General features: G+C 37.4%; 1 protein-coding gene across 6 annotated transcripts; it reads right to left on the bottom strand.

The window, feature by feature from the left end:
- Positions 1 to 30: 30 nt before the first annotated feature.
- LOC117303663 (coiled-coil domain-containing protein 6-like) lies at positions 31 to 26128 on the bottom strand. 6 transcript variants are annotated; one of them, XM_033787912.1, is made up of 11 exons: positions 25689 to 26128; positions 14070 to 14219; positions 13272 to 13400; positions 12317 to 12382; positions 11447 to 11550; positions 10073 to 10230; positions 9340 to 9594; positions 8194 to 8330; positions 7588 to 7614; positions 6203 to 6232; positions 31 to 3763 (listed from the first exon to the last, which is right to left on the bottom strand). In XM_033787912.1, exons 1-11 carry the CDS (start codon positions 25905 to 25907, stop codon positions 3674 to 3676), a joined length of 1365 nt encoding a protein of 454 aa, XP_033643803.1. In that variant the 5' UTR covers positions 25908 to 26128; the 3' UTR covers positions 31 to 3673. The 6 variants fall into 6 exon arrangements, with proteins under 6 accessions (XP_033643803.1, XP_033643807.1, XP_033643806.1 ...); XM_033787916.1 differs by having other exon boundaries at positions 8194 to 8294; XM_033787915.1 differs by lacking the exon at positions 6203 to 6232 and having other exon boundaries at positions 25689 to 26127.
- Positions 26129 to 26385: the final 257 nt, after the last annotated feature.

The raw sequence follows: 26385 nt of genomic DNA, 5'->3' as shown, positions 1-26385 counted from the left end.
TACTGCAATTAAAGGCAATTAGACTCAATGTACAGGTTTTTAACTTCTTTTTATTGTTTTAAGAACTCTTTTATATTACATTTACATTCAAGTGTGTGAATAAGAACGAAAACGCAATGCCACATAGTTATGGTAACATACTGCACAAATTAAAACGCCCTGTGACAAAGCCAAAAGTTACTGATTGAAGGAACTTATTACATCTTTGGAGTTTTCTCAAGCTTCAAGTAAGCTCGATCATTTTCTTGGTCAAGACGGCCACAACAAGGACTGGTACAAGTGTAATGCAACAAGTTTCCTTCTTTCACTATGGATTCACCCCAAAGCTCATGGAAACAACAAATTGGCAAGAAAACAAAAATTAATGGATTTTGACCAACGACAATCTTCTCTATACACTGATTCACAAAGAAACGTTTTGCAAAAGTGATTACATTTTGGTACTTTACTCTTTAGGCACTGTAACAATTGCAGAAATGTTAAGAATGCGACTAATTAAACTCAACCCCCCACCACTTAGCTCGATAGGAACTTGGACGGTTCTTAAGGCAAACAAGGCTACGCACTTGATAAAATAAGGGCATTACAGCTTGCCAGAAAACACCGAACTGGCTTGAATATTTTAAAGCAGCAGCCATCAATTTAAACACGGTTTCAATCTGCAAAACCGTTAAGATGAGGGTACATTGTGGATTGCAGAAAACACTGGTTCAGGAATGAATGGATTTTACAATATGACGGAGTCTCAGTCCGAGTTCTATTTCTATGGTACGAACCAAAAGGAATTGAGCAAATTCAATCTTTGGTTGACCAAACACGAATCTTTCTAAGTTTACCTTTTCACAGTGCAGTCTGTTAAACTTGAAACTATTACATCCATACATTATTTTTTAGCCACAATTACAATTTGAGCAATGTTTTCTTTGATTGAACAATTTATCAAAGAATATACAATAAACGAGTCCTAAATACTTCTTGAGTATCTATAGTGATTTACAGACTGGCCGAATTATGCCCTTCTTGTGTGTTAAATTTTGCTTGTTGTGAGTGGGCTTTATTTAAATACTGAATAAAACGTTTGTTTTTACTTCTGAAAAACACAAAGGCATTTTCTGTACCATTGGCTGGTCTTTTTCTACACTAATATTCTAGTTTTGGGAACAGCTTGCAACTTCTACCATCGCTTCTGCCTTTATACAAAACACTGCTATATCGTGATAGGAGCTAGGTTACCTTTCATTGCCACTTTTTATACACCTTAACAAAAGTGCAATTTTCATTTCAAACAAGAATTTTTTGTCCAATAGCTTGTTAACACAACAGGCCCTTCCTAAGACATTATGTAAATTGCGTATCGCATGTGCACAATATTGGTTGGCGAAATTATGGACAGGTCGTTAAAAGTCTGTCGCAATCACAGCAAAACATCTTTCTCATAACTATCTCACGATACTGCGGCTCTGCGGGAGACTACTGCTACACAACTATTGCTCTTCATTATTTTCTTTCAACTTCGATGACAAATTCAGCACAAATTTACACAGGATTGTTATTTTAAGCATGGTGTGATACACCAATTGAGGGCACTGTTCTTTGACAATTACCAAAAGTATACACTGCATTTAATGCAGGTGTTAAAAACACACCTCTTTCTTTCCACAGAACTTGCATTAATGATGTAAAAGTAACATTTTCTCAGGGACAATGTTTAGCATAACAATAATTATCTTGGAGAATAACGTGAACTGTTGTAAAGAATAAAAACTGTCAGCCTGTACTGAACTGATCCATTTTATTTATTAACTCTAACCAGACAAATTAGAACAGCACTTCAGCGTGGTGAGTTCAACATTTTCATTTCATTTTTTGTATAAAACTTATAAAACAAAAACCAAGAACTGATCAAAAATCATTTTCTTAAAAAAAGTAAAATAAATTCATCATACATTGATGCAAAGTATTGAGATTACCTCAGTAACCCTTCAACACCCAGTTGAACCCATTTGGACCATTAGTTGCAGCCCAGTGATGCCCAGTCCTCCCTTGTGACGCCTTGCTACACTACTGTGGGCTTTAAGAAACTCTTTTGCACTTACATTTCCATCTTAAATACAACATACATCTACATTTATTTTTAACGATTCTCTCAAAACGCACAATAAAAAATGGGCACCTTTACCCCACAAAATCAAGACAGGGTTCCTTTTAAACAAAAGCCATTTTTGAATCAAGCGACTTTGGCTGTTAGCTGCTTTTTCAGCATTCAAGCCGTAGCCACTCTGAAGCCACTAATATAGACAGGACCAAAGTGTTTCAATCTTTTCCAGTAAAATTAATCTGAATTGTATACAGTTTTACAGTGAAAACTGGCAGAGAAAGAGTCAACGCTGCACTGTATACTGACGTACGTTTTGAGTAAAGCATTACAACAGGCCTCAAATTAACCCACAGCACCCACAGCCATTGCCGTGGTGCCCTGTGCTTTTTCTGTGGTGCCCTTTGCAAGGTTTCAATGAAAATTTTAATTTTCCTCATGGCCTGGTGCGTGCCCCTAACCAGAGGAAAATTGCTGTGCCCCTTCATGATCATGAAGAATTTTTCTAAGTTATAACTTTGTCAAAAGTTAGTAACACTAATAAAAAAAAGTTTTCTTGGGTTAAAGTTGATGAAGTTTTCAATGTCATCGATTACGTCTACAATCTTTCAGCACACTTGCCTTTTCCCCCCAATTCCTCACATTTACAAACTCAGCATCAGGCAAACTTATATAATTTTTTATATATATACACAATTTTTTCTCTTAAATATCTATAATCTTTTATCATCATTTTAAGAATCCAGATTATTTCAAACTGACAGCAAATTGCCATTAAACTTTTAAAGTCACAACTTTTACAGAAGTCTGTCAAAGTTTGGAATAAACTTTAATTCTGCCTCAAATGTACAGTCATCCATCCGAGAAAATGCAAAAATATTTGTTTTTGCAAAAATATGAAGCGTTTTTACTACTGATACTTTTTTTATACAATGCCAACAATTATCTTGCAGTTGGGTTATTCTATGCAAATATCTAAAACATTTATGGCTTGAGTTTGTTCCTTTGCCGAGTTCACCAGCTGAAGGAAACCAAATCAATCTAGTGATATCTACAAAATACACAAAACTCTTTAACAGGAGGATCTTTTCGTTTAATGTTGCGCTAAATTGAACCATCTGTCGAAACGACACAAACAATTTGTACAGATTTTCAGCGACTGCAATTTTCATCGACTGCAAAAAAAAGTTCAACATAGAAAAAAGTTTACTCGTGGAACAAATTTCGACCGAAGCTCACTGGCTTTGGGATTTCTTTTAGCATGCATCCATCTGGATCAAAATCTGAAACCAACATTTTACTCCAGATCGAGGTGTAACTTCAACACCAATAGGAAATCTAATCACAAATGGGGATATGATTTTTGCTCAAGCAACTCCGAAGTTACCACTATCTCAACAGATGTATCACTGTTTCCATAGCAACAATCACCATGGCAACCTCTCATCCGGAGGGTTTCCTTAACGAGTTCAATTCCTCCATCTCCATTAAATCTTCCGTCTTCATCAGAATAGAGTCTTCATCTTCCTTTGTTCACCTCCACCCCTCTTAAAGGTGGTGTACTAGCTCCGCCCCCTCCTATGAGGTCGGAGCAGAGGGCTTAATAAACTTCTCAGGGTTGTGACTTCCTGAATTGCTGCTTCCTGTTGCCACGGCAACTCGGTGCCTCTGTAGATGAGGAGTAAAAGAAGATAAAGTTTGATCAAGTTGTTGCATCATTAGAGAATCTTAGCAGACAACTACAAAAATAACATTTCTCACAATCTACAAAATCAAAAAGTATCTACAAACCGTACCATTATTATTTCCATTAATGAATAACTTGAATAAAAACAAATAATTCAAACAAAAGTAAAAAAAGAATTGGGGTAGGGACTGTGCCAATTAAAATTTGAAAAAAATAGTACAAAATATTCCTCTTTTACGGAATTTACCTTTAAAAACATTTTTATTTTTTACTTTTGACTTTCCTGGCTTTCATTAAAACACACAAAATAAGCAGGACAATTCATTCTACTCCGCCCAACATACGGGGCTGGGTGTGGATTTTGATTCTAGTATCACCCCAAACACAGACTGTCCCAAAAATGTTCTAGAAAAACACAAGTCTAGAGAGAAACAGAATATACAGAACACAAGGACTACCGTCAGATTTATTCCAGAATGAAAGGTCAAAGAAAGGTCAAATGACATTGACCTCTCATTTCACATTGGGAGGTCAAGCACCTAGATACATCAGGAGAGTTCAATCTTTGTTGTCATGCAGTTTGTTCAGACATTATAATAATGAAAATATTAATTAAAAACAAAATAAAGATTTATGAATCCATGCACTACTACTCCCAGTGTAAATGTTGGTTAAGATCCATCACACCATCTTCAGTTCTCTTTGAAATGTTCAAAAGATGAAATGAATACAGACACTCAAAAGGATACAGAATTCAAGATTTATACTCAAAAGGTTACAAGGGTAAAGTTATGGATGCACATGCTGTAAAGATGAGAATGGAACCCAAAGTTAGATGATTTTTCAAATGAAGGGTTAGGCAAGGCATCTTAAGGGACCAGATAATAAGAAGTTAACAACAAATGTACAATTACTTCCATATTTATAAGTAGATTCAATTTAATTCATTTATCAAATCTATTTTCAAACAATCAGATTTTGTTTCAGACATTGCAACTGCAGTTTGTCAAAATAAGAGGAAAGTGCCCCGTTTTCCAGTTTTTAATGGCACAGCTGAGAAGCCATAACGTGGGAAAATCAGCCAAAAAGTTACATGCCTGTGTTTTTCACAGAGTTTTGTACAAGCATGGGTTTTGGATGCTTGCATTCCATAGACAAATTATCACATAATTAATTTGTTATCCACATTTCCATGCTGCAATGTCGGAGACAGCAATGCATTCAGAAAATGATCTTGAAGATAAAAAGTGAATAGATTTTGAGGAATATTTTCTACAAGACAGGGAAGGATATTGCTGGAAATTACTTTGGAGTTCTTTTCCCCCAAAAATTAAACACTCCTGGAAGTGTCACAGGAGGTCAAATTAAGTCACTGCCTTTGATTTGGAACTGTGGAACTTTCCCACCAGTTAAAATCCAATTATTAAAACCAAGAATCCTGAGCATTTAAATTACCACAATGTTAGGCCCATGACAAAACCTTGTCAGGAAACCATTAATAAAGCTTTTTGTGTGATTAGATGCCACCTCCCATCACATCCTTCATTCCATTTTGAGGTCATTAAAGAGGTTAGTAAATGATATTGGTAGCGGGGACCAACTTCTGAGAGATGTCGAGCAGAAACCAAGCTCACCACTCATAAACAAATCTTGGGATGGTAGACTTCGAGAAAGACTCTGCTCGAGTCGAAACCATCGGGCCATAAGATATTTTTTGATGGTAGAATAACTGGACTCTTGATATTTCATGTTTACGCTGTTTATAAACTAAACAACATGAACGAGCTTGTGTTCAAGTCCGTCTCCATAATGATGAAATTTAGCACACAGTATGATCTTTCTATTCTGTCGGATTATGGGCCTTGTCACACTAGGCAACTTTTAAAGGAAAAATGGGAGACTATTAGACAGTCCTTTTTCACAGTAGTGCGCATGCTCAGACCTACACACGCAATACTAAGCATATGCGCACATGCTCAGAGCCGTAAAAACGGAATGTTATGTCTGCTGCCGCCAGTGTCTCAAAAGTCTACTAATGGAGGCAACTTTTACAGGCAAATTGGAGGCAACCAACTGAAGTGCATGCTCCAGGACCACTGTGGTGCTTCTCAATCGCTTCTCAGCCACCATAGGCACTCTGGATATGACTCTAAGGTTAAACAAAGTTTGACACTTGATAACTATATGTCAAAACTTAGGACTTCTTGCCAAGCTTTGAATGTTCACAAAGCAGTCTTCCCTCCAAAAATTCTCAAAGCTGGATTTTGAACCATTTGTTGAGAAGGGCTCCAACATGTGAGCGGGAAAATTTTCCAAACCAACTGTGTGTACAGGTTATACATTTCTTGTTTTTGTCTCTCGCAAATGATTTTCCGACTCGACATCTCTTTTAAGTTGGGTTAAGGATGCGGCTTACTCACCTGAAGCTGGGACTGAGATGGATGGCCCATCTGAAGGGGGTGCAAACAAGGGGGGCAAGAATTAAGAACAACTCCTTACAAGGAGAGATGTGGATCTAGTGTTTGAAAGGGCATTATACACTATGGGTAAAGCGGGCCTGGGCTGGATTTCACAAAGAGATAAGACTAGTCTTATCTCAAGTAAGGACGAGTTAGTCACCCTAACTTAGGACTGGACGTAAGCTGCTATTAACTCCTCAAGAGTCCCAGGACTAGTCCTAAGTTGGGACTATCTTTGTGAAATCAACCCCTGGAATTCCACCTTTGAGAGGGCAAGGCCATTTTCATTATGCAAAGGGCACTTTCTTTGGAAAGTTTTTACAGTCTATGGAACACTTTTGGAGGGGCATGAAGACTAAAACCAGGTGCAACAGAGGCCATGGCATCCGTGGCCTCCATGCAGTTCCAGGCCTGGAAATGACCCAAAACTATTCATGTATTAACTGTCACAAAATGTATAAAGAAAAAGAAAACAAGTCTTGTTTGAATGTTAAATTTTGTTTGGTACCATGATATCCAGTTGGAAAACATGTTTAACATTTACTTGGATTCGAAAGAGAACATTCCCATAAAGATTCTTGTACCCGGAAAATCTGTCAGCAGTAGGAAAAGTGAAGCAGAAATTATGAAGAATCAAGGGATTTTGAATTTTGTTTTAGCGAAATCCTCTGACCAATCAAAAGCCATGGGTAAATAATTAAATAAACTTTTGTGATGAATGATGAAGGCGTTATTCTGTAATAAGATATTTTAGGTTATGTTTTGAAAAGATTGGGAAAAAAAAAACAGATTGTGAAACCTAAGATTAAAAGACAGTAATATCTCGATAAAAATGAAGGCCTTTATGGAAAGGAAAGTATGACAAATTTGTAGACTTTTTGGTCATGTCTAATATTGTTAGTGAAGATAAGCACTCATTAAATATCAGTTTCAATTATTCATCACTATAAGAGGGTGTCATGATTGAAGCAGTTTTTGTTTAAAAAAAAAATACCTTTAAGAATGTCAAAGGTCAAATGTGTTAAGAAGGCGGAGTCAATTTACAGTGACTCCTGAAGCCGTCTCTGGCAGTTTCCGAATTAGCGGCTGTGGCTGGATCACCATGGTACATGCATTGAAGAATATAAAAAAACTGCCCTAGAAACCCCCTTAGCAAAGCCACAGCCGGCAATTCGGATAGAGCCTTAAGTAAAAGCAGGTATTGTAGATTAGAAAGGGGGGGGGGATAAGGGCAAGGGAATGTTAGGCTATTGTTGTTTACAGAGTTCAGAGGTTACAGTACATTATTATAAAGAGTCAAAGTTGAAAGCTACAGGTTAGGGGTCATTGAGGGTCGTTGACCTTACCTGGACCTGAGGCGATGAAGAGCCCATCTGAAGATGTAAATACGGAGGGTAAATTAGCTAGGTCTGAATGAGACGTCTTTGGCTACGGCTTACGAAAATGAAGAAGTATAGACAACTACATGGATCTTGCTACAGTAACAGCCAAAGACGGACATGGCTTTGGCTGTTGGGTTCAGAGGTAATGTGTGGGTATAGACAGTCGTCAACCTGTACCTAAAACCAATTATTTGAATCTAGCCTGAAACCAACGACTGCACTCTGAACAGGACATTTGCTGCTAAACCTGCACTCTAAAAGTTGTGTATACAGTTTTCAAGAACTTGTACACATGACTGAACATGTGATCTTTGATTTCTGTTATTCCCAAGTTTCTTGTAATAAATATTTCTTGTTTGAATGGAACTTTGTTGTGAGAGTAAACCAGTACTATAAAGTTTTTGTAAATTTGAAAATTCAAGGGTAGAAGTTGATGTTTTTCTTGTCATCTCAAAGAATTTCCACTGTACTGAACTGTGTGAAAAAGGAGGTACATGTAAGATAACAAAACATATGATTTACTTTAGATTGTTTAACCCTTGGACCAAAATGAACTCATCCAATACTCACATGTACCAGATGACTTGGTCCGATTGGTGGGGACGTTCCAAATGGGCTGATGGGGGAGGGATGACTGGGTGGCCCCACGGCAAAGGGCGTACTTCGGCTCGCTGGAGACGAGGAAGGGGAGAAAGTGGTGTGCAACGCTGTCAGTTCAAGAAGTCAGCAAGGTGGTTGCAGCAGACAACATTTGCAACATACACAACATGTACGGGCATCAGGCAGGCATGGACAATGTGGGTTGTATACAAGGGGGAGAGGAAAGAAGAAAAAGCAAAATGCAGAAATCATAATGGGTTTACAACGATCATGCAACATGCTGTATAGTGACAGAAAAGGGTCAACAACATGCCTTCAAATAAACGCTTGACACACAATTTTGCCAAATAGAAATAACTACTTAAAACTTAAAAACATGATGCAAAGAGTAAACACTAAATCAAGTCAGTTGGCAGCAAGTGTACCATAGGGCCCTCTAGTGGTACAGTGTAGTGTACAGGCTCTCACGAAGATCAGGGCCCAATTTCATAGAGCTGCTTAAACAAACAAAGTAGCTGAGCATGACAAAATGGTGCTTTCCAGGGTACGGTTACCAGCCAAAATAACATGTCACATACCATCCTTGACTGGTATCCTATTTATTTTGCTTAGCACAAATTTGTTGTGATATTTTCTGCTTTGAAACAGCTTTATGAAATTAAGCCCTTGTTTAACAATGATGGAGGTACAAATAATATCTCAAGGCATTTCATGTAACACTCAGTGGGGGAAAGAATACAGGTGTTCAAATGCAATGTCTAGTTTACAGAAATGTAAATAACACAAAAACATTCTCTGGGAAGGAAGGCGGTTGGCAGTTTTATCAAAAGTTAGTCGACATTCTTCAGGTATCATTCTTCAAAATATTTACAGCAATTCTATCATGCATCAAGTGAAAATGTTCGTATTTTTGTACCCTAGCAAAATCTTTCTCAAAATCTAAAGATTTTTAAGATCTCACATATATAGCAAGAGCCATCAGGTATCTAAGAAAAGATGCACACAAGGCACTCAGAGCTGTCTTGTGTCCAAGACATTTGATTGCCTTCTATTTGTAAGACCCTATTGATGGCCTTCTCTAGGACATCCTACTGGAGACATTCATTCTTCACATACCTGGTGATATGGGTCTGTTAGGGTTGGGAGAGTACGGGATGGGGCTTGATATCGTCCGAGGTCTGAGGCTTCCATGGACCGCCATCTCGTTAAACTGCCTCTCGTCATCCATCTCCAGACTGGACTCGCTCTCTGAGAGGTGCCTGCTAAGAGCTTCTCTTCTCTCTTGCTCCAACAGGAGCTTGCGTTGTAGACGGAGGTTCTCTTCTTTGATTTCTCGTTCCTCTTGAACGAGGTGATTCATTCTCTCTTGATCTAAGGAATAAAAAGAAATCAGAAACGACGATCAGAGCATACGGATCGAAACGTCGAGTTGAAACCAATTGGTTCTTTTCAGAACCACCCCAACGCATTAGAGATAGTCATTACATGGTGTTACCGCAAACCTCTCCATATTGAAAACAGAAACATCAATCCAGCCCTCGAATTTCATCTTTCATTGAGCAAAGGCAAATTTGCAAAGGGCACTTCTAATGGAAAATCTGGAAGTCTTTAGGAAACTTCTGAAGGGGCACCAAGGCCGAGACCAGGGGCAATTGAGGCTATGGCCTGTGTGTGGCCACTGTGTAAATCCAGGCCTGTAGTCAACAGTCATGCCAGAGAGCAAGGTACATGTACGTCTTCATTGGTTTCACTGCTGAAACAGGATCACATAAATGTCAACCTAAATATAAATAAAATTATAACACAAATTTTGTTCTCTCTCTCCCCTAATTGTTGCCATTTTCCTTACGTTCCATCTGCGATGACATTAGTTGACCTTTAAGTTTCCTGACCTCACTGCGTAGCTGGTCGACGTAAATCGACAAGTTTTCTGTTGTGTTCCCGTTTTTGATTTCCCTTGGTGAGGCTGGAGCAGACACTGGCTCGTCCAGCTTTTCTTGAAGCATTCTGTTAATAAAAGTGATGATTGAAAAATTATTTGTAACGCATGTTCTGGAAAATGTTGTAACGTGGACACTACAATGTTTGGTGGAAAACTAACTATGGGGTAGCCCCATCAGTAACTTTTCCCCCTGAGACAGAGTAAAATAGGCCTAAAATTCTTAGCCACATAAAAAAAGCAAATAGTTACAGAGTAAAGTAGGCCTCAAACTAAACTATAAAAAAATTTAAGCCCAAAAAGGACACCAAACCTAAAAATAAAAAAAATAAATATTAAAAAGAGTAAAAGGGGAAAAAGATAAATTAAAAAATTTAAACCTCTAAGTGTTAATTAAAGGATTAAAAAAAACCAAAAAAACAGTAAAAATGCATTGACATAAAGGCAGTAGATACAACATTAAAAATACATTGCAATAAAGACAGTAGAAACAACAGTAAAAATGCTTTGACATGAGGACAGTAGATACAACAGTAAAAATGCAATGCAATAAAGATAGTAGATACAACAGTAAAAATGCACTGCAATAAAGATAGTGGATACAACAGTGAAAATGCATTAAACATAAAAGCAGTAGATATGTACAACAGTAAACATGCAGTTAATACATGTGCAACAGTAAAATATGCAAAAACATTGCAATAAAGACAGTAGATACAACATTAAAAAATGCATTGACACAAAGACAGTACAACAGTAAAATGCAATGAAATAAAGACAATAGATACAACAGTAAAAATGCATTGAAATAAAGACAGTAGATACAACAGTAAAAATGCATTGAAATAAAGACAGTAGATACAACAGTAAAAATGCATTGAAATAAAGACAGTAGATACAACAGTAAAAATGCATTGAAATAAAGACAGTAGATACAACAGTAAAAATGCATTGAAATAAAGACAGTAGATACAACAGTAAAAATGCATTGAAATAAAGACAGTAGATACAACAGTAAAAATGCATTGAAATAAAGACAGTAGATACAACAGTAAAAATGCATTGAAATAAAGACAGTAGATACAAAAGTAAAAATGCATTGAAATAAAGACAGTAGATACAAAAGTGCAGTCATACACAAGTAAACTTTATCAGCTGATTTCAGTTTTCTTTATGTGCTCAGTGACAACAATCTGGAAATAAAGGGACTTCATGTCATGATGACAAATCATGGATTTGGGCGTGGTTCAAGGTAAGATGTTTGTAAGATCTTAAGGGACTCACCTTTTCTCAGCCTCTAGTCTGTCCATCCTCTTCCACAGTCTGTTCACTAATGCCTCCTGCTCTTGCTCAAGACAGTTCTCAAGATCAACTTTCTCTCTTCTCAACTGCGAGACAACAATAAAAAAAGTTGTTAGTTTAAGTTAAAATATGACTTGGAGATGTTCTCCTCATTACACCAGCGGGTAGGACACAAGTGCAGAATAAAATGAATATTAATTTTGTTTTTTTACCCATAAACACCGATGTGTGTTAGCATTGTATACTCAGTACTTACTCAAGTTCTGCATATTACTCGGGTGGGATTCGAACCCACGACCTTTGCAATTCTAGAGCAGTGTCATACCAACTAGACCACCGAGATTGCCCGGTGGCTAAAGGCAGTTCGAACCCTATGTTTTGGCAGCGGGTACTGTAAACGATTTAACATCTACATGTATTCGAATAATTTTGTGTTCTTTTAGCGAAAAACAATAACAGGAATCTGAAGTATTGGACTTACTCCCATCATAAACAAATAGTTGGCAGTGATATGGAAGCAGTGAATAATAAAGACCAGCCTGGAACTACAGAGGCCATGGAGGTCTTGTTTCCCTTACAGCGAATTTCATGAAGCGCTAGGATTAATCCTATCTCAAGTTAGGACGGGACGAGTAACCCGTCCTAACTTAGCAAAATGAAAATGGCTTCGACCTCTCAAAGATGAAAGTCCAGGCTTGTAAAGAGGCAGTACGGTTACTCACTAAAACATACAAAACTGGACTTAGACATGAAAAACAAGAATCCACAGAACATTTGGGAGTTTTGTTTTCTAAGACCAACGATGAAGACATTGAGGGAGAACAGTGCATCAATCCATGCAAAGTTACTCACATTAAAATAAAATGATGACACTAAGGGGATTTTAGATGTAGTGTAGAGGCAGGATGGCAGAACCATCTGCATGGAAAAATACATGGCATTACTGAATGGGTCATATTCCAGCAATTGGGTCAGGTCAGGTCAGGTTAGGTCAGGTCAGGTCAGGTCAGGTCAGGTCAGGTCAGGTCAGGTCAGATCAGGTCAGATCAGGTTTGGAAAAGTCGGGTAATGTGGGGTTCGATAAGACCAGTCTGGGTCAGGTCAAGTTAGGTCAGGTCTGTCCAGTTCAGGCCCTATATGTAGGTCAGGTTGGGTTGATAGATCAGGTCGGGTCAGGTTAAGTAGAGTCAGGTAATGTCAGGGTAAAGTCAGGTTAGGTTTGGTTAGACCAGGTTGGGTCAGGTCAGGTCAGGTCAGTCTGATAAGATTGAGGTCTGTTATGGTCATATCAGGTAAGAATGCATTATCATTTGATTGAGGTCAGCTTTGGTAGGGACCAGGTGGAGTCAATTCTGATCGTTTTTTTAAAGGGGTTAGGTCAGGTTGAGTTGTGCCAAACTTTTAAGTCAACAACCTAGACTTGATTTAGGTGAGGCTTCGATTAGGTCATGATTCGGTCAACCCATGTCAGATCAGTCCAACAATTCATGATAACGTTTTTACCCGATATCCAAGCCAACACTCCTTTAACCTGACCTTATATTAAATTTCTAATACAACTACCCTGGATTTAGGGATTCCATTAGCATCTAGTATTAACTTGACTATCAAACTATGTATAAATAGCCCTCACCTTGAGTTGCTTCTACATTTATTACATTTGGCAGTGTGTCCGACAACCTTCAATTTAAGGAGAGAAAAAAAAACAGCTCTTCTCAGAGCCAGCACTACTAAAAAAGAGATTTCTTACATGGTGTCACCGCAAAACCTAACTTACTTAAGAAAAACAACGCTCTCTTCTTATTACCTCTTCGAGTTTCTTCTGTTTTGAGACGGTATCGTTCTCAAGTCTCTCGATCTTTCTCATTAATTTGTTGACCTGGTATTCTTGCTCCTGCTCCAGGGTTCTCTCCAGCTGGTGTTTTTCTTGCCGGAGCTGAGAACGAAAACATCATTGATTTGTTTATCTTGTCTCCTTGTATTTTGTTTTAATTAACTACATGTAATGGGCACCCCAGGGTCTGGTGCAGAGATGTGGTGGTTTACCTTGCAGAGCTTATATTAAAGGCAGTGGACACTGCATAAAACCTGTCTTGGTAATGAGTAATGGGGAGATGTTGATAGTATTAAACATTGTGAGAAACAACTCCCTCTGAAAATACATAGTTTTCGAGAAAGAAGTGTTTTTCCACGAATTTGATTTCGAGACCTCAGATTTAGAATTTGAGGTCTCAAAATCAAGCATCTGAAAGCACACATTTCATGTGACAAGGGTGTTTTTCTTTCAAAAATTGAGCTCAAATTTTCACAGGTTTGTTATTTTATGCATATATATATTGAGATACAGCAAGTGAGAAGACTGGTCTTTGACATTTACCAATAGTGTCCAGTGACTTTCAAGGTGTAAGACAACAGTCCTCGAAATAAGGAGAAAATAAAGTAGTGAAAAACCACGCACAATTTTAGCGCGTGTAAACACATTTTCCTTAAATTGGGTAAATAAGAACTCAGGAAGGAAGTTTCAGTTTTGGATGTGGGAGGGGAAACCCCAGAGAATTATTCGCTATTTATTACTGATCTTTCTGATAAAATAATTTACAGTTACCTGAACTAGTTTTCTGGACAGATCATTGGTAAGAAACTCTTCCTCTTGCTCGTAGTTGACGGCTAGTTTCTCCTTCTCTTTCTTGAGAGCTTGGATCTTCTTAAGGAGGGTATTACTGATGAACTCTTCTTCTTGCTCAGCCTGGGCTTGCTGTGATGCAAAGAAATGAAATAAGAAATTAATGACTTGAAGAAGCAGTTCATGAAACTTAAGGGTTCCCAGGATTTGTTAAAACTTGGGGAAGTCTGAACCAAAATTTCGGCCAAAGAAATAACTAAATTATAACAAATTCCTCTGAATGATTTCTACTTGGTGTTGTTAAGTTTTTATTGGGGGGGGGGGGGCTTGTCAAGGAACAGACTACAAAACGAAACAAAACAACAGCTTTACAATCATGACAATAGACAAATAAAAAACACCAACAGCAAGTAACAATAACAGTGTGAGTGTGTGTGTCTACAACTATCAGTATTGCCACTTTGTAATCCTAGTTTCTTGGTATTTACCATCTGTCAATCTGTACTTTACAATAATTTAATGTGACCATAATCAGATATGGGGTGACAGGTAGTCTGGCCCTATTCCAGTACTTTGTACTATTAACATGAGAAACACACAGGGACTAGACGTAGCTGGCTGCAGCGTGACGCTCATAAAACCTCTTGAACATGATCTGTACATGTACGGCACTAATGAGCAGAAAACATTAGTCAGGCAAAAGGTCAGAAGACGTAGGAGTATGATCTTCACAACACTCAACTCAAGCCGGTGCTGTGAAACTGGGGCATCAACCCACTTACAATGTGAGCTTTAAAGGGGCACTGAACAATAATGTAAAGGGGCACTGTGTACAATAAATCCAGATATTCCTGATCTCAGTAACCTTTCTCTATGGAGTAACAGGACTAGATATGAACACTGCACCACTGTGATTTTGCCTTGGATCAGTCGAGTTGGTCTTTGAAAAGCGTTTGTAACCGTTTGTTATTAAATGCATGGGTAGAAAGATGTTTAAAAGTAGAATATAATGATCCACACACATTTGCCTCAAAATTGCGTGGTTTTCCTTTTACTTTGAGAACTAACACGGTCGGCTATTTATGGGAGTCAAAAATTTGACTCCCATAAATGGCTGACTGTGTTTGTCGATGAGGTAAAAGGAAAACCACGTAATTTCGAGTGATACTTGTGTGGATCATTATATTCTACTTTTAAAATATCTTTCTAATCATATGCATTCTATAACAAACGGTTAAATACGCTTTTCAAAGATCAACTCGACCGATCCAAAGCAACGTGTTCCTTTAAAGCCATTGGACCCTTTCGGTACAGGAAAAAAAAAAAAAAGTTCACAGATTTACAAATAATTTACAGGGTTTACAGAAGGTAATGGTGAAAGACTTCTCTTGAAATATTAGTCCATGAAATGCTTTACTTTTTGAGAAAACGGTAAAACAATATAAATTCTTGTTAGCGAGAATTACGGATTTGTTATAAACACATGTCATGACACGGCGAAACAAAATACCTCATTGTGTAACATCTTTATCTGTCAATTGCCTTCCAAGATTATCGCAATAACAAGCTGCAGAATGGGGTTACTACATAGATTTGAAAAAGTGAGTATTCAACATGTTTGTAAGGAAGAAACATTTTTAATTTTGGGAGGGAGAGTGTTCCATTAATTTGGAGAGCCAAAGAGAAGGTTTTATCACTGTCGCGTGTTTTCACACAAGGACCAGGCATCAGTTGAAGGTGAGAGGATGTGGAAGATCATAGTTGGGTTGATAGAACTTTTTGTTTGATGAGTTCTGAGAGATATTAAGAACAGGAAATTTCAAGCCCTTCTCTTCACAAGTCGATAGTCACAAGTCTCTTTAAACTTCCTTTACTGGGAAACAGTGAATCATGTCTGCAATATTTACAAGATGCCTTCATCCTAATGAACCTAATGCATGTTTACTGCCTCGTCAAATACAACATGGTTACTCTATAATCTTGACAGAGGAGTTAAGGATGAGGTAATAAGGTTCCCAAAGAACCCTGGTGTGATATTTCTCATTCTGTTTAATGTCTGGAGGTGGTGCTCATGGTGATCGCATCATGGAGTCCCCGCTGGGTTAAGTGGTCAACGACATGATGAAATGTCTTTGGAACTTCAAGATGCAACAGTACATTGTGTCTTACCATGGAGGTAGAAATCTATTTCTACCTCCACGGTCTTACGGTGTATACAACTGTAGTTCACAATACAGACCCTACATACTCTACATATGAGGCATTCAGACTGTTTTCTAGATGGTGTTTAGGCCTACTGTTTATTCTTGGTTTTAAAAGAACTACTGCGCAATTTGGTTTATTCTAAGTTAGTTTATGAGACGAGCAGCTCTTCCCCCATTCCGATTATGTTTGTGTGTATTTTTCCTTGTCAATCCTTGCAAAAAATTAATAAATAAATAAATAAAACAAGCGGCCCAGTCGCTTGTTCAAAGGGAAAACCTGATTAGTACCATATGTACACGACATACATTGTACAGTACACGTACATGATGTACAGTACACATACATGTACATGATGTGGGCTGCTGCCATGATGAGTGGCATGCCTGTAATTTTCTTCACCTTATCAAACCATCTTCACCTCTTCACATATTAATCTCCGCCTCATCAAACCATCTCAGTATCTATCATCTTGTCTTTAATTTTCCTTGGAATCTTCGCTGCCGATAATGTTTTCCAGACTATTGCCCTTTCTCTGCGCATATTAAGTCCAACGTGTTGTAGCATTCAAGCAAACAAGTGATTATGTATACTACGTTGCACATTGTACAAGTTGTTTAGTGTCCAATGTACAGTTGAATTCCTAATTCTGTATTTATTTAATCACTTAATCCCAGTCCATGGTGCATACTTGACAAAAAACACGTACATTACACATGCATTTCATACGAGACATTGTTACCATGGATAACCAATCGGTGCTAGAGGTACATCATGCAGGCCTGAAATTACGTCTTAGAAAAGGGCAAGGACATTTGCATTTTGTAAAGGGCTTTTCCATTCGAACATCTCATATCTAATGAGAAACTTTTGAAGGGGCACAAAGGCCAAGATCAGGGCAACGGAGGCCATGGTCTCAGTGTAATTCCAGACCTATGTGGCCTTTACAGTAGATAAAGGTCTTGTACGTACATGTACCATGTACTTTGATCTTGAAGGAGCAGATTAATCTTTCTCTGCCAATAAGAAGCACTTCCCCAATATGAGGAAACATGTAAACTTGTATTGGATCTTTGCAAAGGGCACGGCAGCAAAATCACAAGGTACATGTATCATCTATGCCGTGGAATAATTTTGGGACACTCCGACAGTATAAAATCTGTACTTCATTTTCCATCTTCACAACATTTTGAATTCGTGTTTTGAAAAAAATTTAACTGTGGGATGCGGAAACCTTCTTGAAGCCAAAATAACAAATTCTAAGCAATCCACTGTTGGCAAGATGGAAAGGTTATACGCGTCTTCATGAATGCCTTCGGAAATATTTGCTAGGTCTTATCACCGATCAAAATTCTGTGAATTCTTTTTCCTTCGGCCATTGGCATCGTATACAGACATTTACTTTACAAACGTACATTACGTACATTATCAGTCAGAGCAAGGAATCATAACAGTTTTGTATTGCTACATTTTGTCTGTATACTCAACAGCAAAAGATTTCCCTTTTATAGAAGAACAATTTTATAATGCAACACATGTATCAGTTGCTACTCAAAAAACATGATTTGTTACTCAATATTGGCATTCAGTGTGCACAAAATAAGGTCAATCGAATTAAATTGCTGATGAAACCATTCCCTGACACACAGTGCATTTGAAGTTGCCGGAAGACTGATGAACATATCCTGAAATCAGGAGAAATCCTGCTACAATGCTTCAAGTACATAATAATAATGACAAAAAGTGCTCATGGCGCTTGCTCCAATAAAAATATTCCCCCTTGGTTGTTCTCCAGCAGTGCAAAAAAAAAAAAAAAAACATGTACTATGTCTTCCTCGTGATTTCATGCTCTACATTCGGCAAAAAAAAAAATTCATAATGGACACAGCGTTAGCATTGTTTATAAAATTACAAGAGCTTCTTTACAAACAGCATCCCCATTTTCCTGTATTGTGCAGAATCCTTCTCTGGATTATAATAATAATAAGTAAGAGGAATACAAGCCTGTCAAGACATTAGTGCATACATAGCCTGACCTCTTTACGTAAAAGTAAATCAATTATGAAATATTAAAAGAAATAGTTACAAAATTAAAGATTCAAGCAAATGAGTCTTTGAAAGTTCCTTGAAAATCTGAAGAGAGTCAGACTCTACTCCCAGATGTAAATCCCATCTTAAATGGAGTACTCACTAACTACATTATCTCCGAATCATACTACACTACAGATAAAGATAATTAATTTAATCTTCTAATGAGAAGAATCAATTAGTTTGCTTAATTAGGCACCTGCCTACAGGCTTCATCGGTCGATATCTAACAATTAATGAAAATGTTGTGTAACTTGAGTATTCTGATCTCATGCTCATCAAACAAACAAAATGCTATACGCAGCATTTAGACTTGGGTTTGCAAATACAGTCCTGGGCCCAATTTCATAGAGCTGCTAAGCACAAAAATTTGCTTAGCATGAAATTTCTTCCTTGATAAAAACAGGTTTACCAACCAAATTTCCATGTGATTTTCAGGATAAGCAAACAAAAGCTGAATACCAGGAAGCCCGGGCGGCCATGGCATATGTTGCCCAGCTGGTTTGGTGCCCCAGAATCAAGACTTCAACGACTGAAAGATGCTCTCCTCCTTATGTGGGTAGCAGTAGCAGTGAATAATACACAGTGGCCATGTCCTCTGTTACCCTGGTCTTGGCCTTGGTGCTCTCATAGACTTTAAGATTTTCCAATTAGAAGTGCCCTTAACACATGTAAATGGGGGTAAAACAAAGTTCTCTTTGGGAACAGATGGGGAACATCTTAAAGGTACAACCTCATTGCAACTTTAGGCTCTTTCAAAGATAAAATTCAAGACCTATTAGGGCCTAAACATTAAATTGCGAAAATAAACACCCCAAAAAATACTTGTTACACATGTAAAATAGTACTTTTTTGTAACCACAATATTGAACAGAGTGGTGAAATCAATACCTCTCAGATGCATCAAAACCCAAAAAATAATATTCAACACTGCCACCCCTGTATTTGTTCAGATGTCTGTTTTTCCCACTGGCAGCTAGATGTACAACATGTATGCTTCATGGATACATGTACATGTACATGTATACATTACATGAATACGATGTGAAACGTTCCAAGAATTTTATAGGAGGCATAAACTGCCTAGTCATCCCGAAAATTGAATGTACTCACGGAAATTGAACAGAGAATTTGATATAATGTTTTTACTTTTCCAGTCTTTGATGAGTTCTCGACAGGATTTTTCTTAGATTCTGGACTGAAATTGTTTCAGTTACGGCTTAGGAAGCTGAATTTAATGGACCAAGGTCTTTAAAATGTTTTTCACTGTGCGTTTATGCTTGGTTTTAAATGGTTTTATCTGTATGACTTTTGCGAGATTGATCTAACGTATAAAAACAAATTAAAAAAAAATAAAATAAAAAAAATAAAACAAAATCGATTTCACTCAGTTATTTTACTTCGAGAAAATGGGCCAGACTATTTTATTTACCAGCCTCAATCTAGCTCCTACATTATTCAAGAAGGATTGAAGTCTCGATGGAAAAAGCCATTGTACATTGCATACCAATTTCCTTTCACGAGCAACATCATCGATCTTCAAATTATATTTAAACTTTTTAGACTCGTTCTCTCATTGCACTGCACCTCATTTGACAATCTAAGCAAATCAAGGCGCTACAAGTTGACATTTTGAGGAGAACACTTTCCTCCATCTCCCAGGGGAGAACTCAACCCAATCCCCCCACCCCTGGGGAGATGTTATTCCAGTTGAAACTGATCAATGTCTGAGTTCACAATAGACCTCAATAATGTCCTGTCCCGCTTGAGGCAATAAGTGCTTGAGACTGATAGAAGTGGATCTCTTAAAGATGTTGATGATAATAGGAGGAGACCAAGGAGGCACCTGTCTCCATCTCAGCTCTGCATCTTAAAGTATTTCTATTAAAATCTTAGATCAAAAAAGAACAGTGTGTCCTGGGCATCACGCATCTTGAGTTTTTGTTGTGGTCAATTTTTTAGTACCCCATATGTATTATAAATCAAATAAAGATGTTAAATCAATTAGATAATTTTAAATCAAATTTTACAATATTGTCTGTCTTGTACTCTCTCATAACTCTGCATCTTTTAAGTCTTTTCTAAGCAGTGGTTTATGATTCTTCTCTTTAATTTTTTTTTTTACGTTCTTATTTTGTTAACCATCAGGTTCAAGAAGCAAGACCGAAATTGCCTGATATCCTTGACATCCTTGACATCTAGTTCTCTCAGATCTCAGCCTCTTCAATTCTTTGCCTAAAACATACAACCACAGCGAGCAACCTTGAGGTTTTCAAGGTAATCTTTCTTAATTTCTGTAATGCATCTTTTGTACATGTCACTGTCACTCAGGGTTCTTCACAGGGTTTTTGTTTCTCCAAAAGTGTAGGGCTTTCTGGACCCATATTTGTGGAAGCACCAATTGAAACAAGGTCGTCTTTGGAATGTTTTCTTCTAGGTGATTATCTAGGTAAGACTGGGTAGGACAATTTTCATGAACAAAGGGGACTTAGGAAAATAGGCAAACCAGAATATTTTAAAATTGGCAAATCTTTTCACATCTGATGATACATGTAGCTGGGTTGCACCTTTAAGTCATACATGTACTTTATTCATATTCAACCATCAAAGAAATGTGTTTGGCAGGATTTATAAACAAAATGACTTCAAATTTTTTTAACATATCAATTTTTTTTAGGGCCTACTGTAGGCTGCCAATTTTTCAATAGGACCAACATCAACAAAGGAATAATAGATTGGGTTGGCTCTTTAAAATATTTCAATTCAAACCATATCAAAGTGATCTCTGTGGAGGCACAAGGCTTGACGGTCAATGCCATTTTGTAAGGAAGGTCTCAACAATCCAGTCCAAAATCCATTATTATGAAGTAAACACCTGTCACTATTTTGTCACCCTCCAAAAAACATGATGAGGCCGGCTGCTTATAAGGCCAGCGAACATAACAAAACTCAAAGAGAAACCGGAACTACAATGTACAACAAGATGACAAATAAACCGTTCCGTATACACATAAAGTGACTGAGTACAAGTACATGTATGTTCATGGAAAATGGTACACACATTTTTCTTTTTTCACAATAATATAACAAAGCTGCGACTTGTGATCATCACAATATGTTGTTTCTTGTTAAATAATTTAAAGGGACATGTACTTTTTGTGGGACAAAAAACACAATAATTTTCGTCTCAGTTATCATGAGACAACAATTATTTTAGCATGTACATGTACTGTACATGTAAAACGTATTTTCATGACATTGTTTTACTCATTTCTCAAAAACTACAGCACCTCAGCAACTAATATTTTAGGGTACGCTTTCTACTATCATTATCTTTAAACGGTGTAAGTTTAATGTAAATCTGTGGATATTGCATTTTTTGTACAAAAAGTACCCAAATACTTTAAATGAAGATGTTACAATCAGGAAAAGTTGGTCTTGGAAACGAATTCCAATTAATCCTACTAAGAAATTGACTGATTCACTCCTAGATAAGCAAGACATTTCCATGCAGTCAATCTGTCAAGGCCTTGATCATGCTGCATAGCATCAGTATGTACATTATAGGCCTAACAATACATGCTGGACATGTGTTCCTGATGACTTTACCAGGTCTAGGAGCTATAATTGCTCTAGACGCTGATGTGTTAATAATTACAATGTACTACCATTATGAGTCACAGGTTATTTAAAGGAACACAGGGAATTAGTTTGTCAAGTATTTTTGTTAACAATGAATAGCAAATCATAATTTTGAGTAGCAACTGATATAATTTGCGCAGCATTTTGTATACATAAGAGAAATTGCTAGATGAGTGTGCATTAGGATTGGTAGAGCTGACAATGACATAATGGTCGCAGGCAGTGTTCATGTTTTGTGGTCAACCATAACCTGTCAAAATGTAATTATGGACTAAATGCTTTGAGTCAATCAGTAGAAAATACTTGTGAAAAACCATGCCCAGTTTTCAGAATGTGAACACGTTGTCCCTAATTTTGGTTATTTACCAACCGAAATCAGCTGAGTGGGCTAGTTTTTATTTAAATTTTTTATTTTTTACATCTAGATAAAGACCTACAGAGAGAAGAAGATATTTTGGGTCTTGTAAAATTGATTCCAGAGCAATGTGTGGTAGAAGTCTTGAAATTCAAACCCTGCCTAGCTTTTAAGCCTACAGCAAATATTTGCCAATTCTGCCGACGATCCGACTCAGAAACATGAGGTTAAAGCGTGACAAGTGAGCGACCATGCACCTTGACAAAAATGTAAAATACGGATCCCTCTCTGAATCCAGAGATGATGGGATTTAAACCCCCAAATGACAACAGCTTCAGTTTGTACCAAGCCCCTCTCACTATCTAGTCAATCTTCTTCTAGACTTTACTACAAAACCCCTCTAAGCAACAACGGACAACAACTGAGTAAGAACCTCCTGATGGTGACCCCTTAACGCCAGGAGAGGATACATAATGCCATGGGAAATTAAACTGAATTAATCCATGGCCGAGTGGGACAGGTTGCTCTTTTGTGTCTTAATTTAGCGGTGTACGACGATGCCCCTGCGTCATTTCTCATGAAGATGTTTATCACTTCAATTTTAAAGTCTTCTTACTTACTACACTCTTTTGATATTTGCTGGTAACAAATGTTAGAAGTGTGTCAAAATCTTGGCAGACGGCCATGGTATTCTATCAAACACAATAAAATGAATAACCCAGACTGTTCTATTTTAATGTATATAAAATGCCCCATAGGCTTTTGTACAAAGCTTACAACTAAAAACGTGTATGTACATGAACAATTATGCATAGAAACAAACGATGTTATTTTCTCATTTGCTTGATCAGGTGAGAGAACCACTTTATGTAAATTTATAGATGAATATTCATATAAAAACCATTAAACCCCCCCTCTATATTAAAGTATTTTAACATGGTTGTGTCTTTCAGTGCTTGGATTCCAAGCAAATCTCTACTACATATTACTAGACAAAGTATTGTAGTTTTATCAGAAACATTTGATCATGGGACCTATTTTTACAAGACAATTTCTTTAATTTCTACTGAGAAATTTTTGCTCATCTTTAAGAAGGCGGTGTGGTTTTCAGTTAGCATTATTTACATCAAAACATATTGTTTCATCACTCTCATGATATTTTTTCCAAACAAGGTATGTTTTCATTTCACCGGTCAAACTTGACAGCACACTGCAATGAAATTTCATTTTAATGGTTAAAACCATTGTCTAGTCTTACATGTATCCTCCTACAATTTAGGGCAGTCTAGGAGCAACGTCAGAAACTATGTCTTTTTCAATCAATCAATTCATTAAATATTAAAAGAGACAAAACATGAGTTTAATCTCTGAAGTTAATCAAACTGGATTGACGTCACTTTGTCATTTAAATTATATTTTAAATGAACAGACCATGAACTGTTGCAAGTTCAACTCCCTGATTCTGTTTACAGTATTGGTGTTCATTGAACCAAATAGACATTTATCACGTTCTTTACTGCAACCCTTCCAAAACATGTTTCACTTGTTTTTGATGGATTGAGGACTGCACTAGTGAACTGAATTAGGCATACTGTGTACAACCCAGAGGGAGGGGTAGGAGGCAACTGCCCTCCCAACTTCAGGCAAAACAGAGGGGGAAGTCCAAGCACAGTTAGAAAAAGAAAAACAAATTCAAATTGACAGGGAATTTAAGCACACAAAATTTTTTTTTCCCTGGTAACATAATTATGTAAGTTTCTGTATCTGTTTACGATTTTGAGCAAATTAACACCTCCTGTCCCTTGTGAGCCGAGCCCATTAGTTAAAAACAAAACTGTGTAGTTTTTTCTCATTTTAATTCTGGTGTTGTAGACAGATTCCAATCGAGTTAACATTTTTAGTTACAAGCTCTGGGGTCGAGTGGATTTTACCCAACCCAAATTCTAGACTTCCACCAACCAGTTTGTGTAATTCAACAATGTGGTAAGCTAGTGTAAAGTGAGGGTGAAACCTAAATCACGCAATCAGCACATACTCACAGGAGCAGTGGAAGTAGCACATGGTGTACAGACATGGAATTACACAAAAGCCATGGTCCCATGGAGGCAATGACCTCTGTTGCCCTGGTTTTGGTGCCCCTTCAAATTTTCCCATAGATTTTCCAACGAAAGTGCTTTTTGCGAAATGAAATTAAGGCCTTGCCCTTTCAAAGATGAAACTCCTAGTCACAAAGCATCATGATGTAGGCACTGACTTAGACCCAGTGACTGGGGCGTTAGATTCCTTTTTCCGAAATTTTGACATTATCGGTCATCTAGCTCCCCAGCCACTGGGTCTAGCATTGACTGTACAATTTCTATTTAATACACTGTCAGTGTCAAACAAACTCTTGCCTAATTTAATCCCCCATGGTTCAATTTACTTGACCACTCTGTGAAACCATTCTTCCTCCATGGTGAAACAAACTGACTGAACATTTTCTTAACCTAAAATTTTTCGTCTTTTATTTTAATGTACATAGTTTTTGCGATCTTAAATGTACTGAATTTGTTTGTGTTCATGTTTTTTTTTACCTTTTCAGCTAGCTTTTAATTTTTTTGTAGTTTCAATCACAGTAACAAAACAATTAAAAATGGGCTAACTTTGAGTTTGACCCCTTCCTTACTACAGACACGAAACGACCCTCCGCGAAATTAGCAAAGTATTTAGTCATTACATTTGACTCCCAAAATAGGGGAAAAAGGCACCGCACATCGTGAAACAAGTCAATAATAAACAATATTAAACAAAATACAAAAAAGAAAACATGTCAAAACTTGCCCCAATTGCCCACAAATCATCAACAATGAATCGTCAACAATCAATACAATTACAATACAATTTACAAGTTTTACAATCCCCATGCCAATCATCACTTCACACACGATTTGTTTCTATTTAATTTTAAGTTCTTTAATTAGCAATTCCAAGCATTTATTTTACCACAGTTGACACCAGCGACACAGCAATATGTCACAAGTAAGCAACCTACATTGTATTACTAGACTGTGTCCCCTGTGTTCAATAGGGATAACTTTCCGTATGGCGCCACCACTTTTTCACTCATTTTTACAAAAAGGGATATATCAATCAGGTAAAATAGATACTATATTATTTTATTTCGAATGAAAAAGTGGTGGCGCCATACGGAAACTTTTCCTAAACAGTAATCATAAACTTCAGTTTGAATTTTTTTTGTGATAAATAATAAATATTCAATTTTCAACCAGAAACATGCACAGTGCACAATTTTCAACACAATCGAATGGACTTACAATATTCACACTCGCTCTTTTTAAGTCGCGGTTTTCAGACTGCAGAGACTTGCAGCGCATCTTGTATGTTTCCAGCTCAATCTTCAAGACCTTATTCTCCTGCTCCAAGGAGGCAATTCTGTTCAACAACTCCTCTTTCCTCGTGGGCACGGACATCTTTATGCTGTCCGTGTCGCTTTCGATCTCACTCGCACTTGCACTGTCCGCCATGTCGGCCATTTGTAAGTACCACCTACTCTCTCGTCTGCTAAAAATGTGTCACTGGTTCGCGTCTATCTAGCAGCAAACGCACGGTAGACGCAGGGTACCAGCGCGTGGGTTTTCCGATTGATTGATTTGCATATTCCTCTGAACTGAAAAACAAAAACAGGAAAGGGTGCTGGACATCCTTTCAGCGACAATATTTACCAAGAAAACCAGTCATACTCCGAGCTTATAGGTCACTGTGACTGATCTAGTTAGTGCACACATCTGTATTTTATTATTTTCGCTTTCTATGGTATTTTTAAGTTGTTTTTCTCGTCGCCACGAGAGGGCGGTGTTTAGTGTTTGGATCACCTGTTCTAATTCTGTTGTCATCATTCCAATCTTATGACAAATTCCCAACGCACATGGCAATGACGTGGTGTTCACATGCACACCACACTATGTGCGTTTGCAGGTGCAATAATGAACCACCGCCCATCAAACAAAATAC

The sequence above is a fragment of the Asterias rubens genome, chromosome 20 (genome assembly GCF_902459465.1).
Source record: "Asterias rubens chromosome 20, eAstRub1.3, whole genome shotgun sequence".
Taxonomy (NCBI): Eukaryota; Metazoa; Echinodermata; class Asteroidea; order Forcipulatida; family Asteriidae; genus Asterias; species Asterias rubens.
This window is presented reverse-complemented; position numbering and strand designations above follow the sequence as displayed.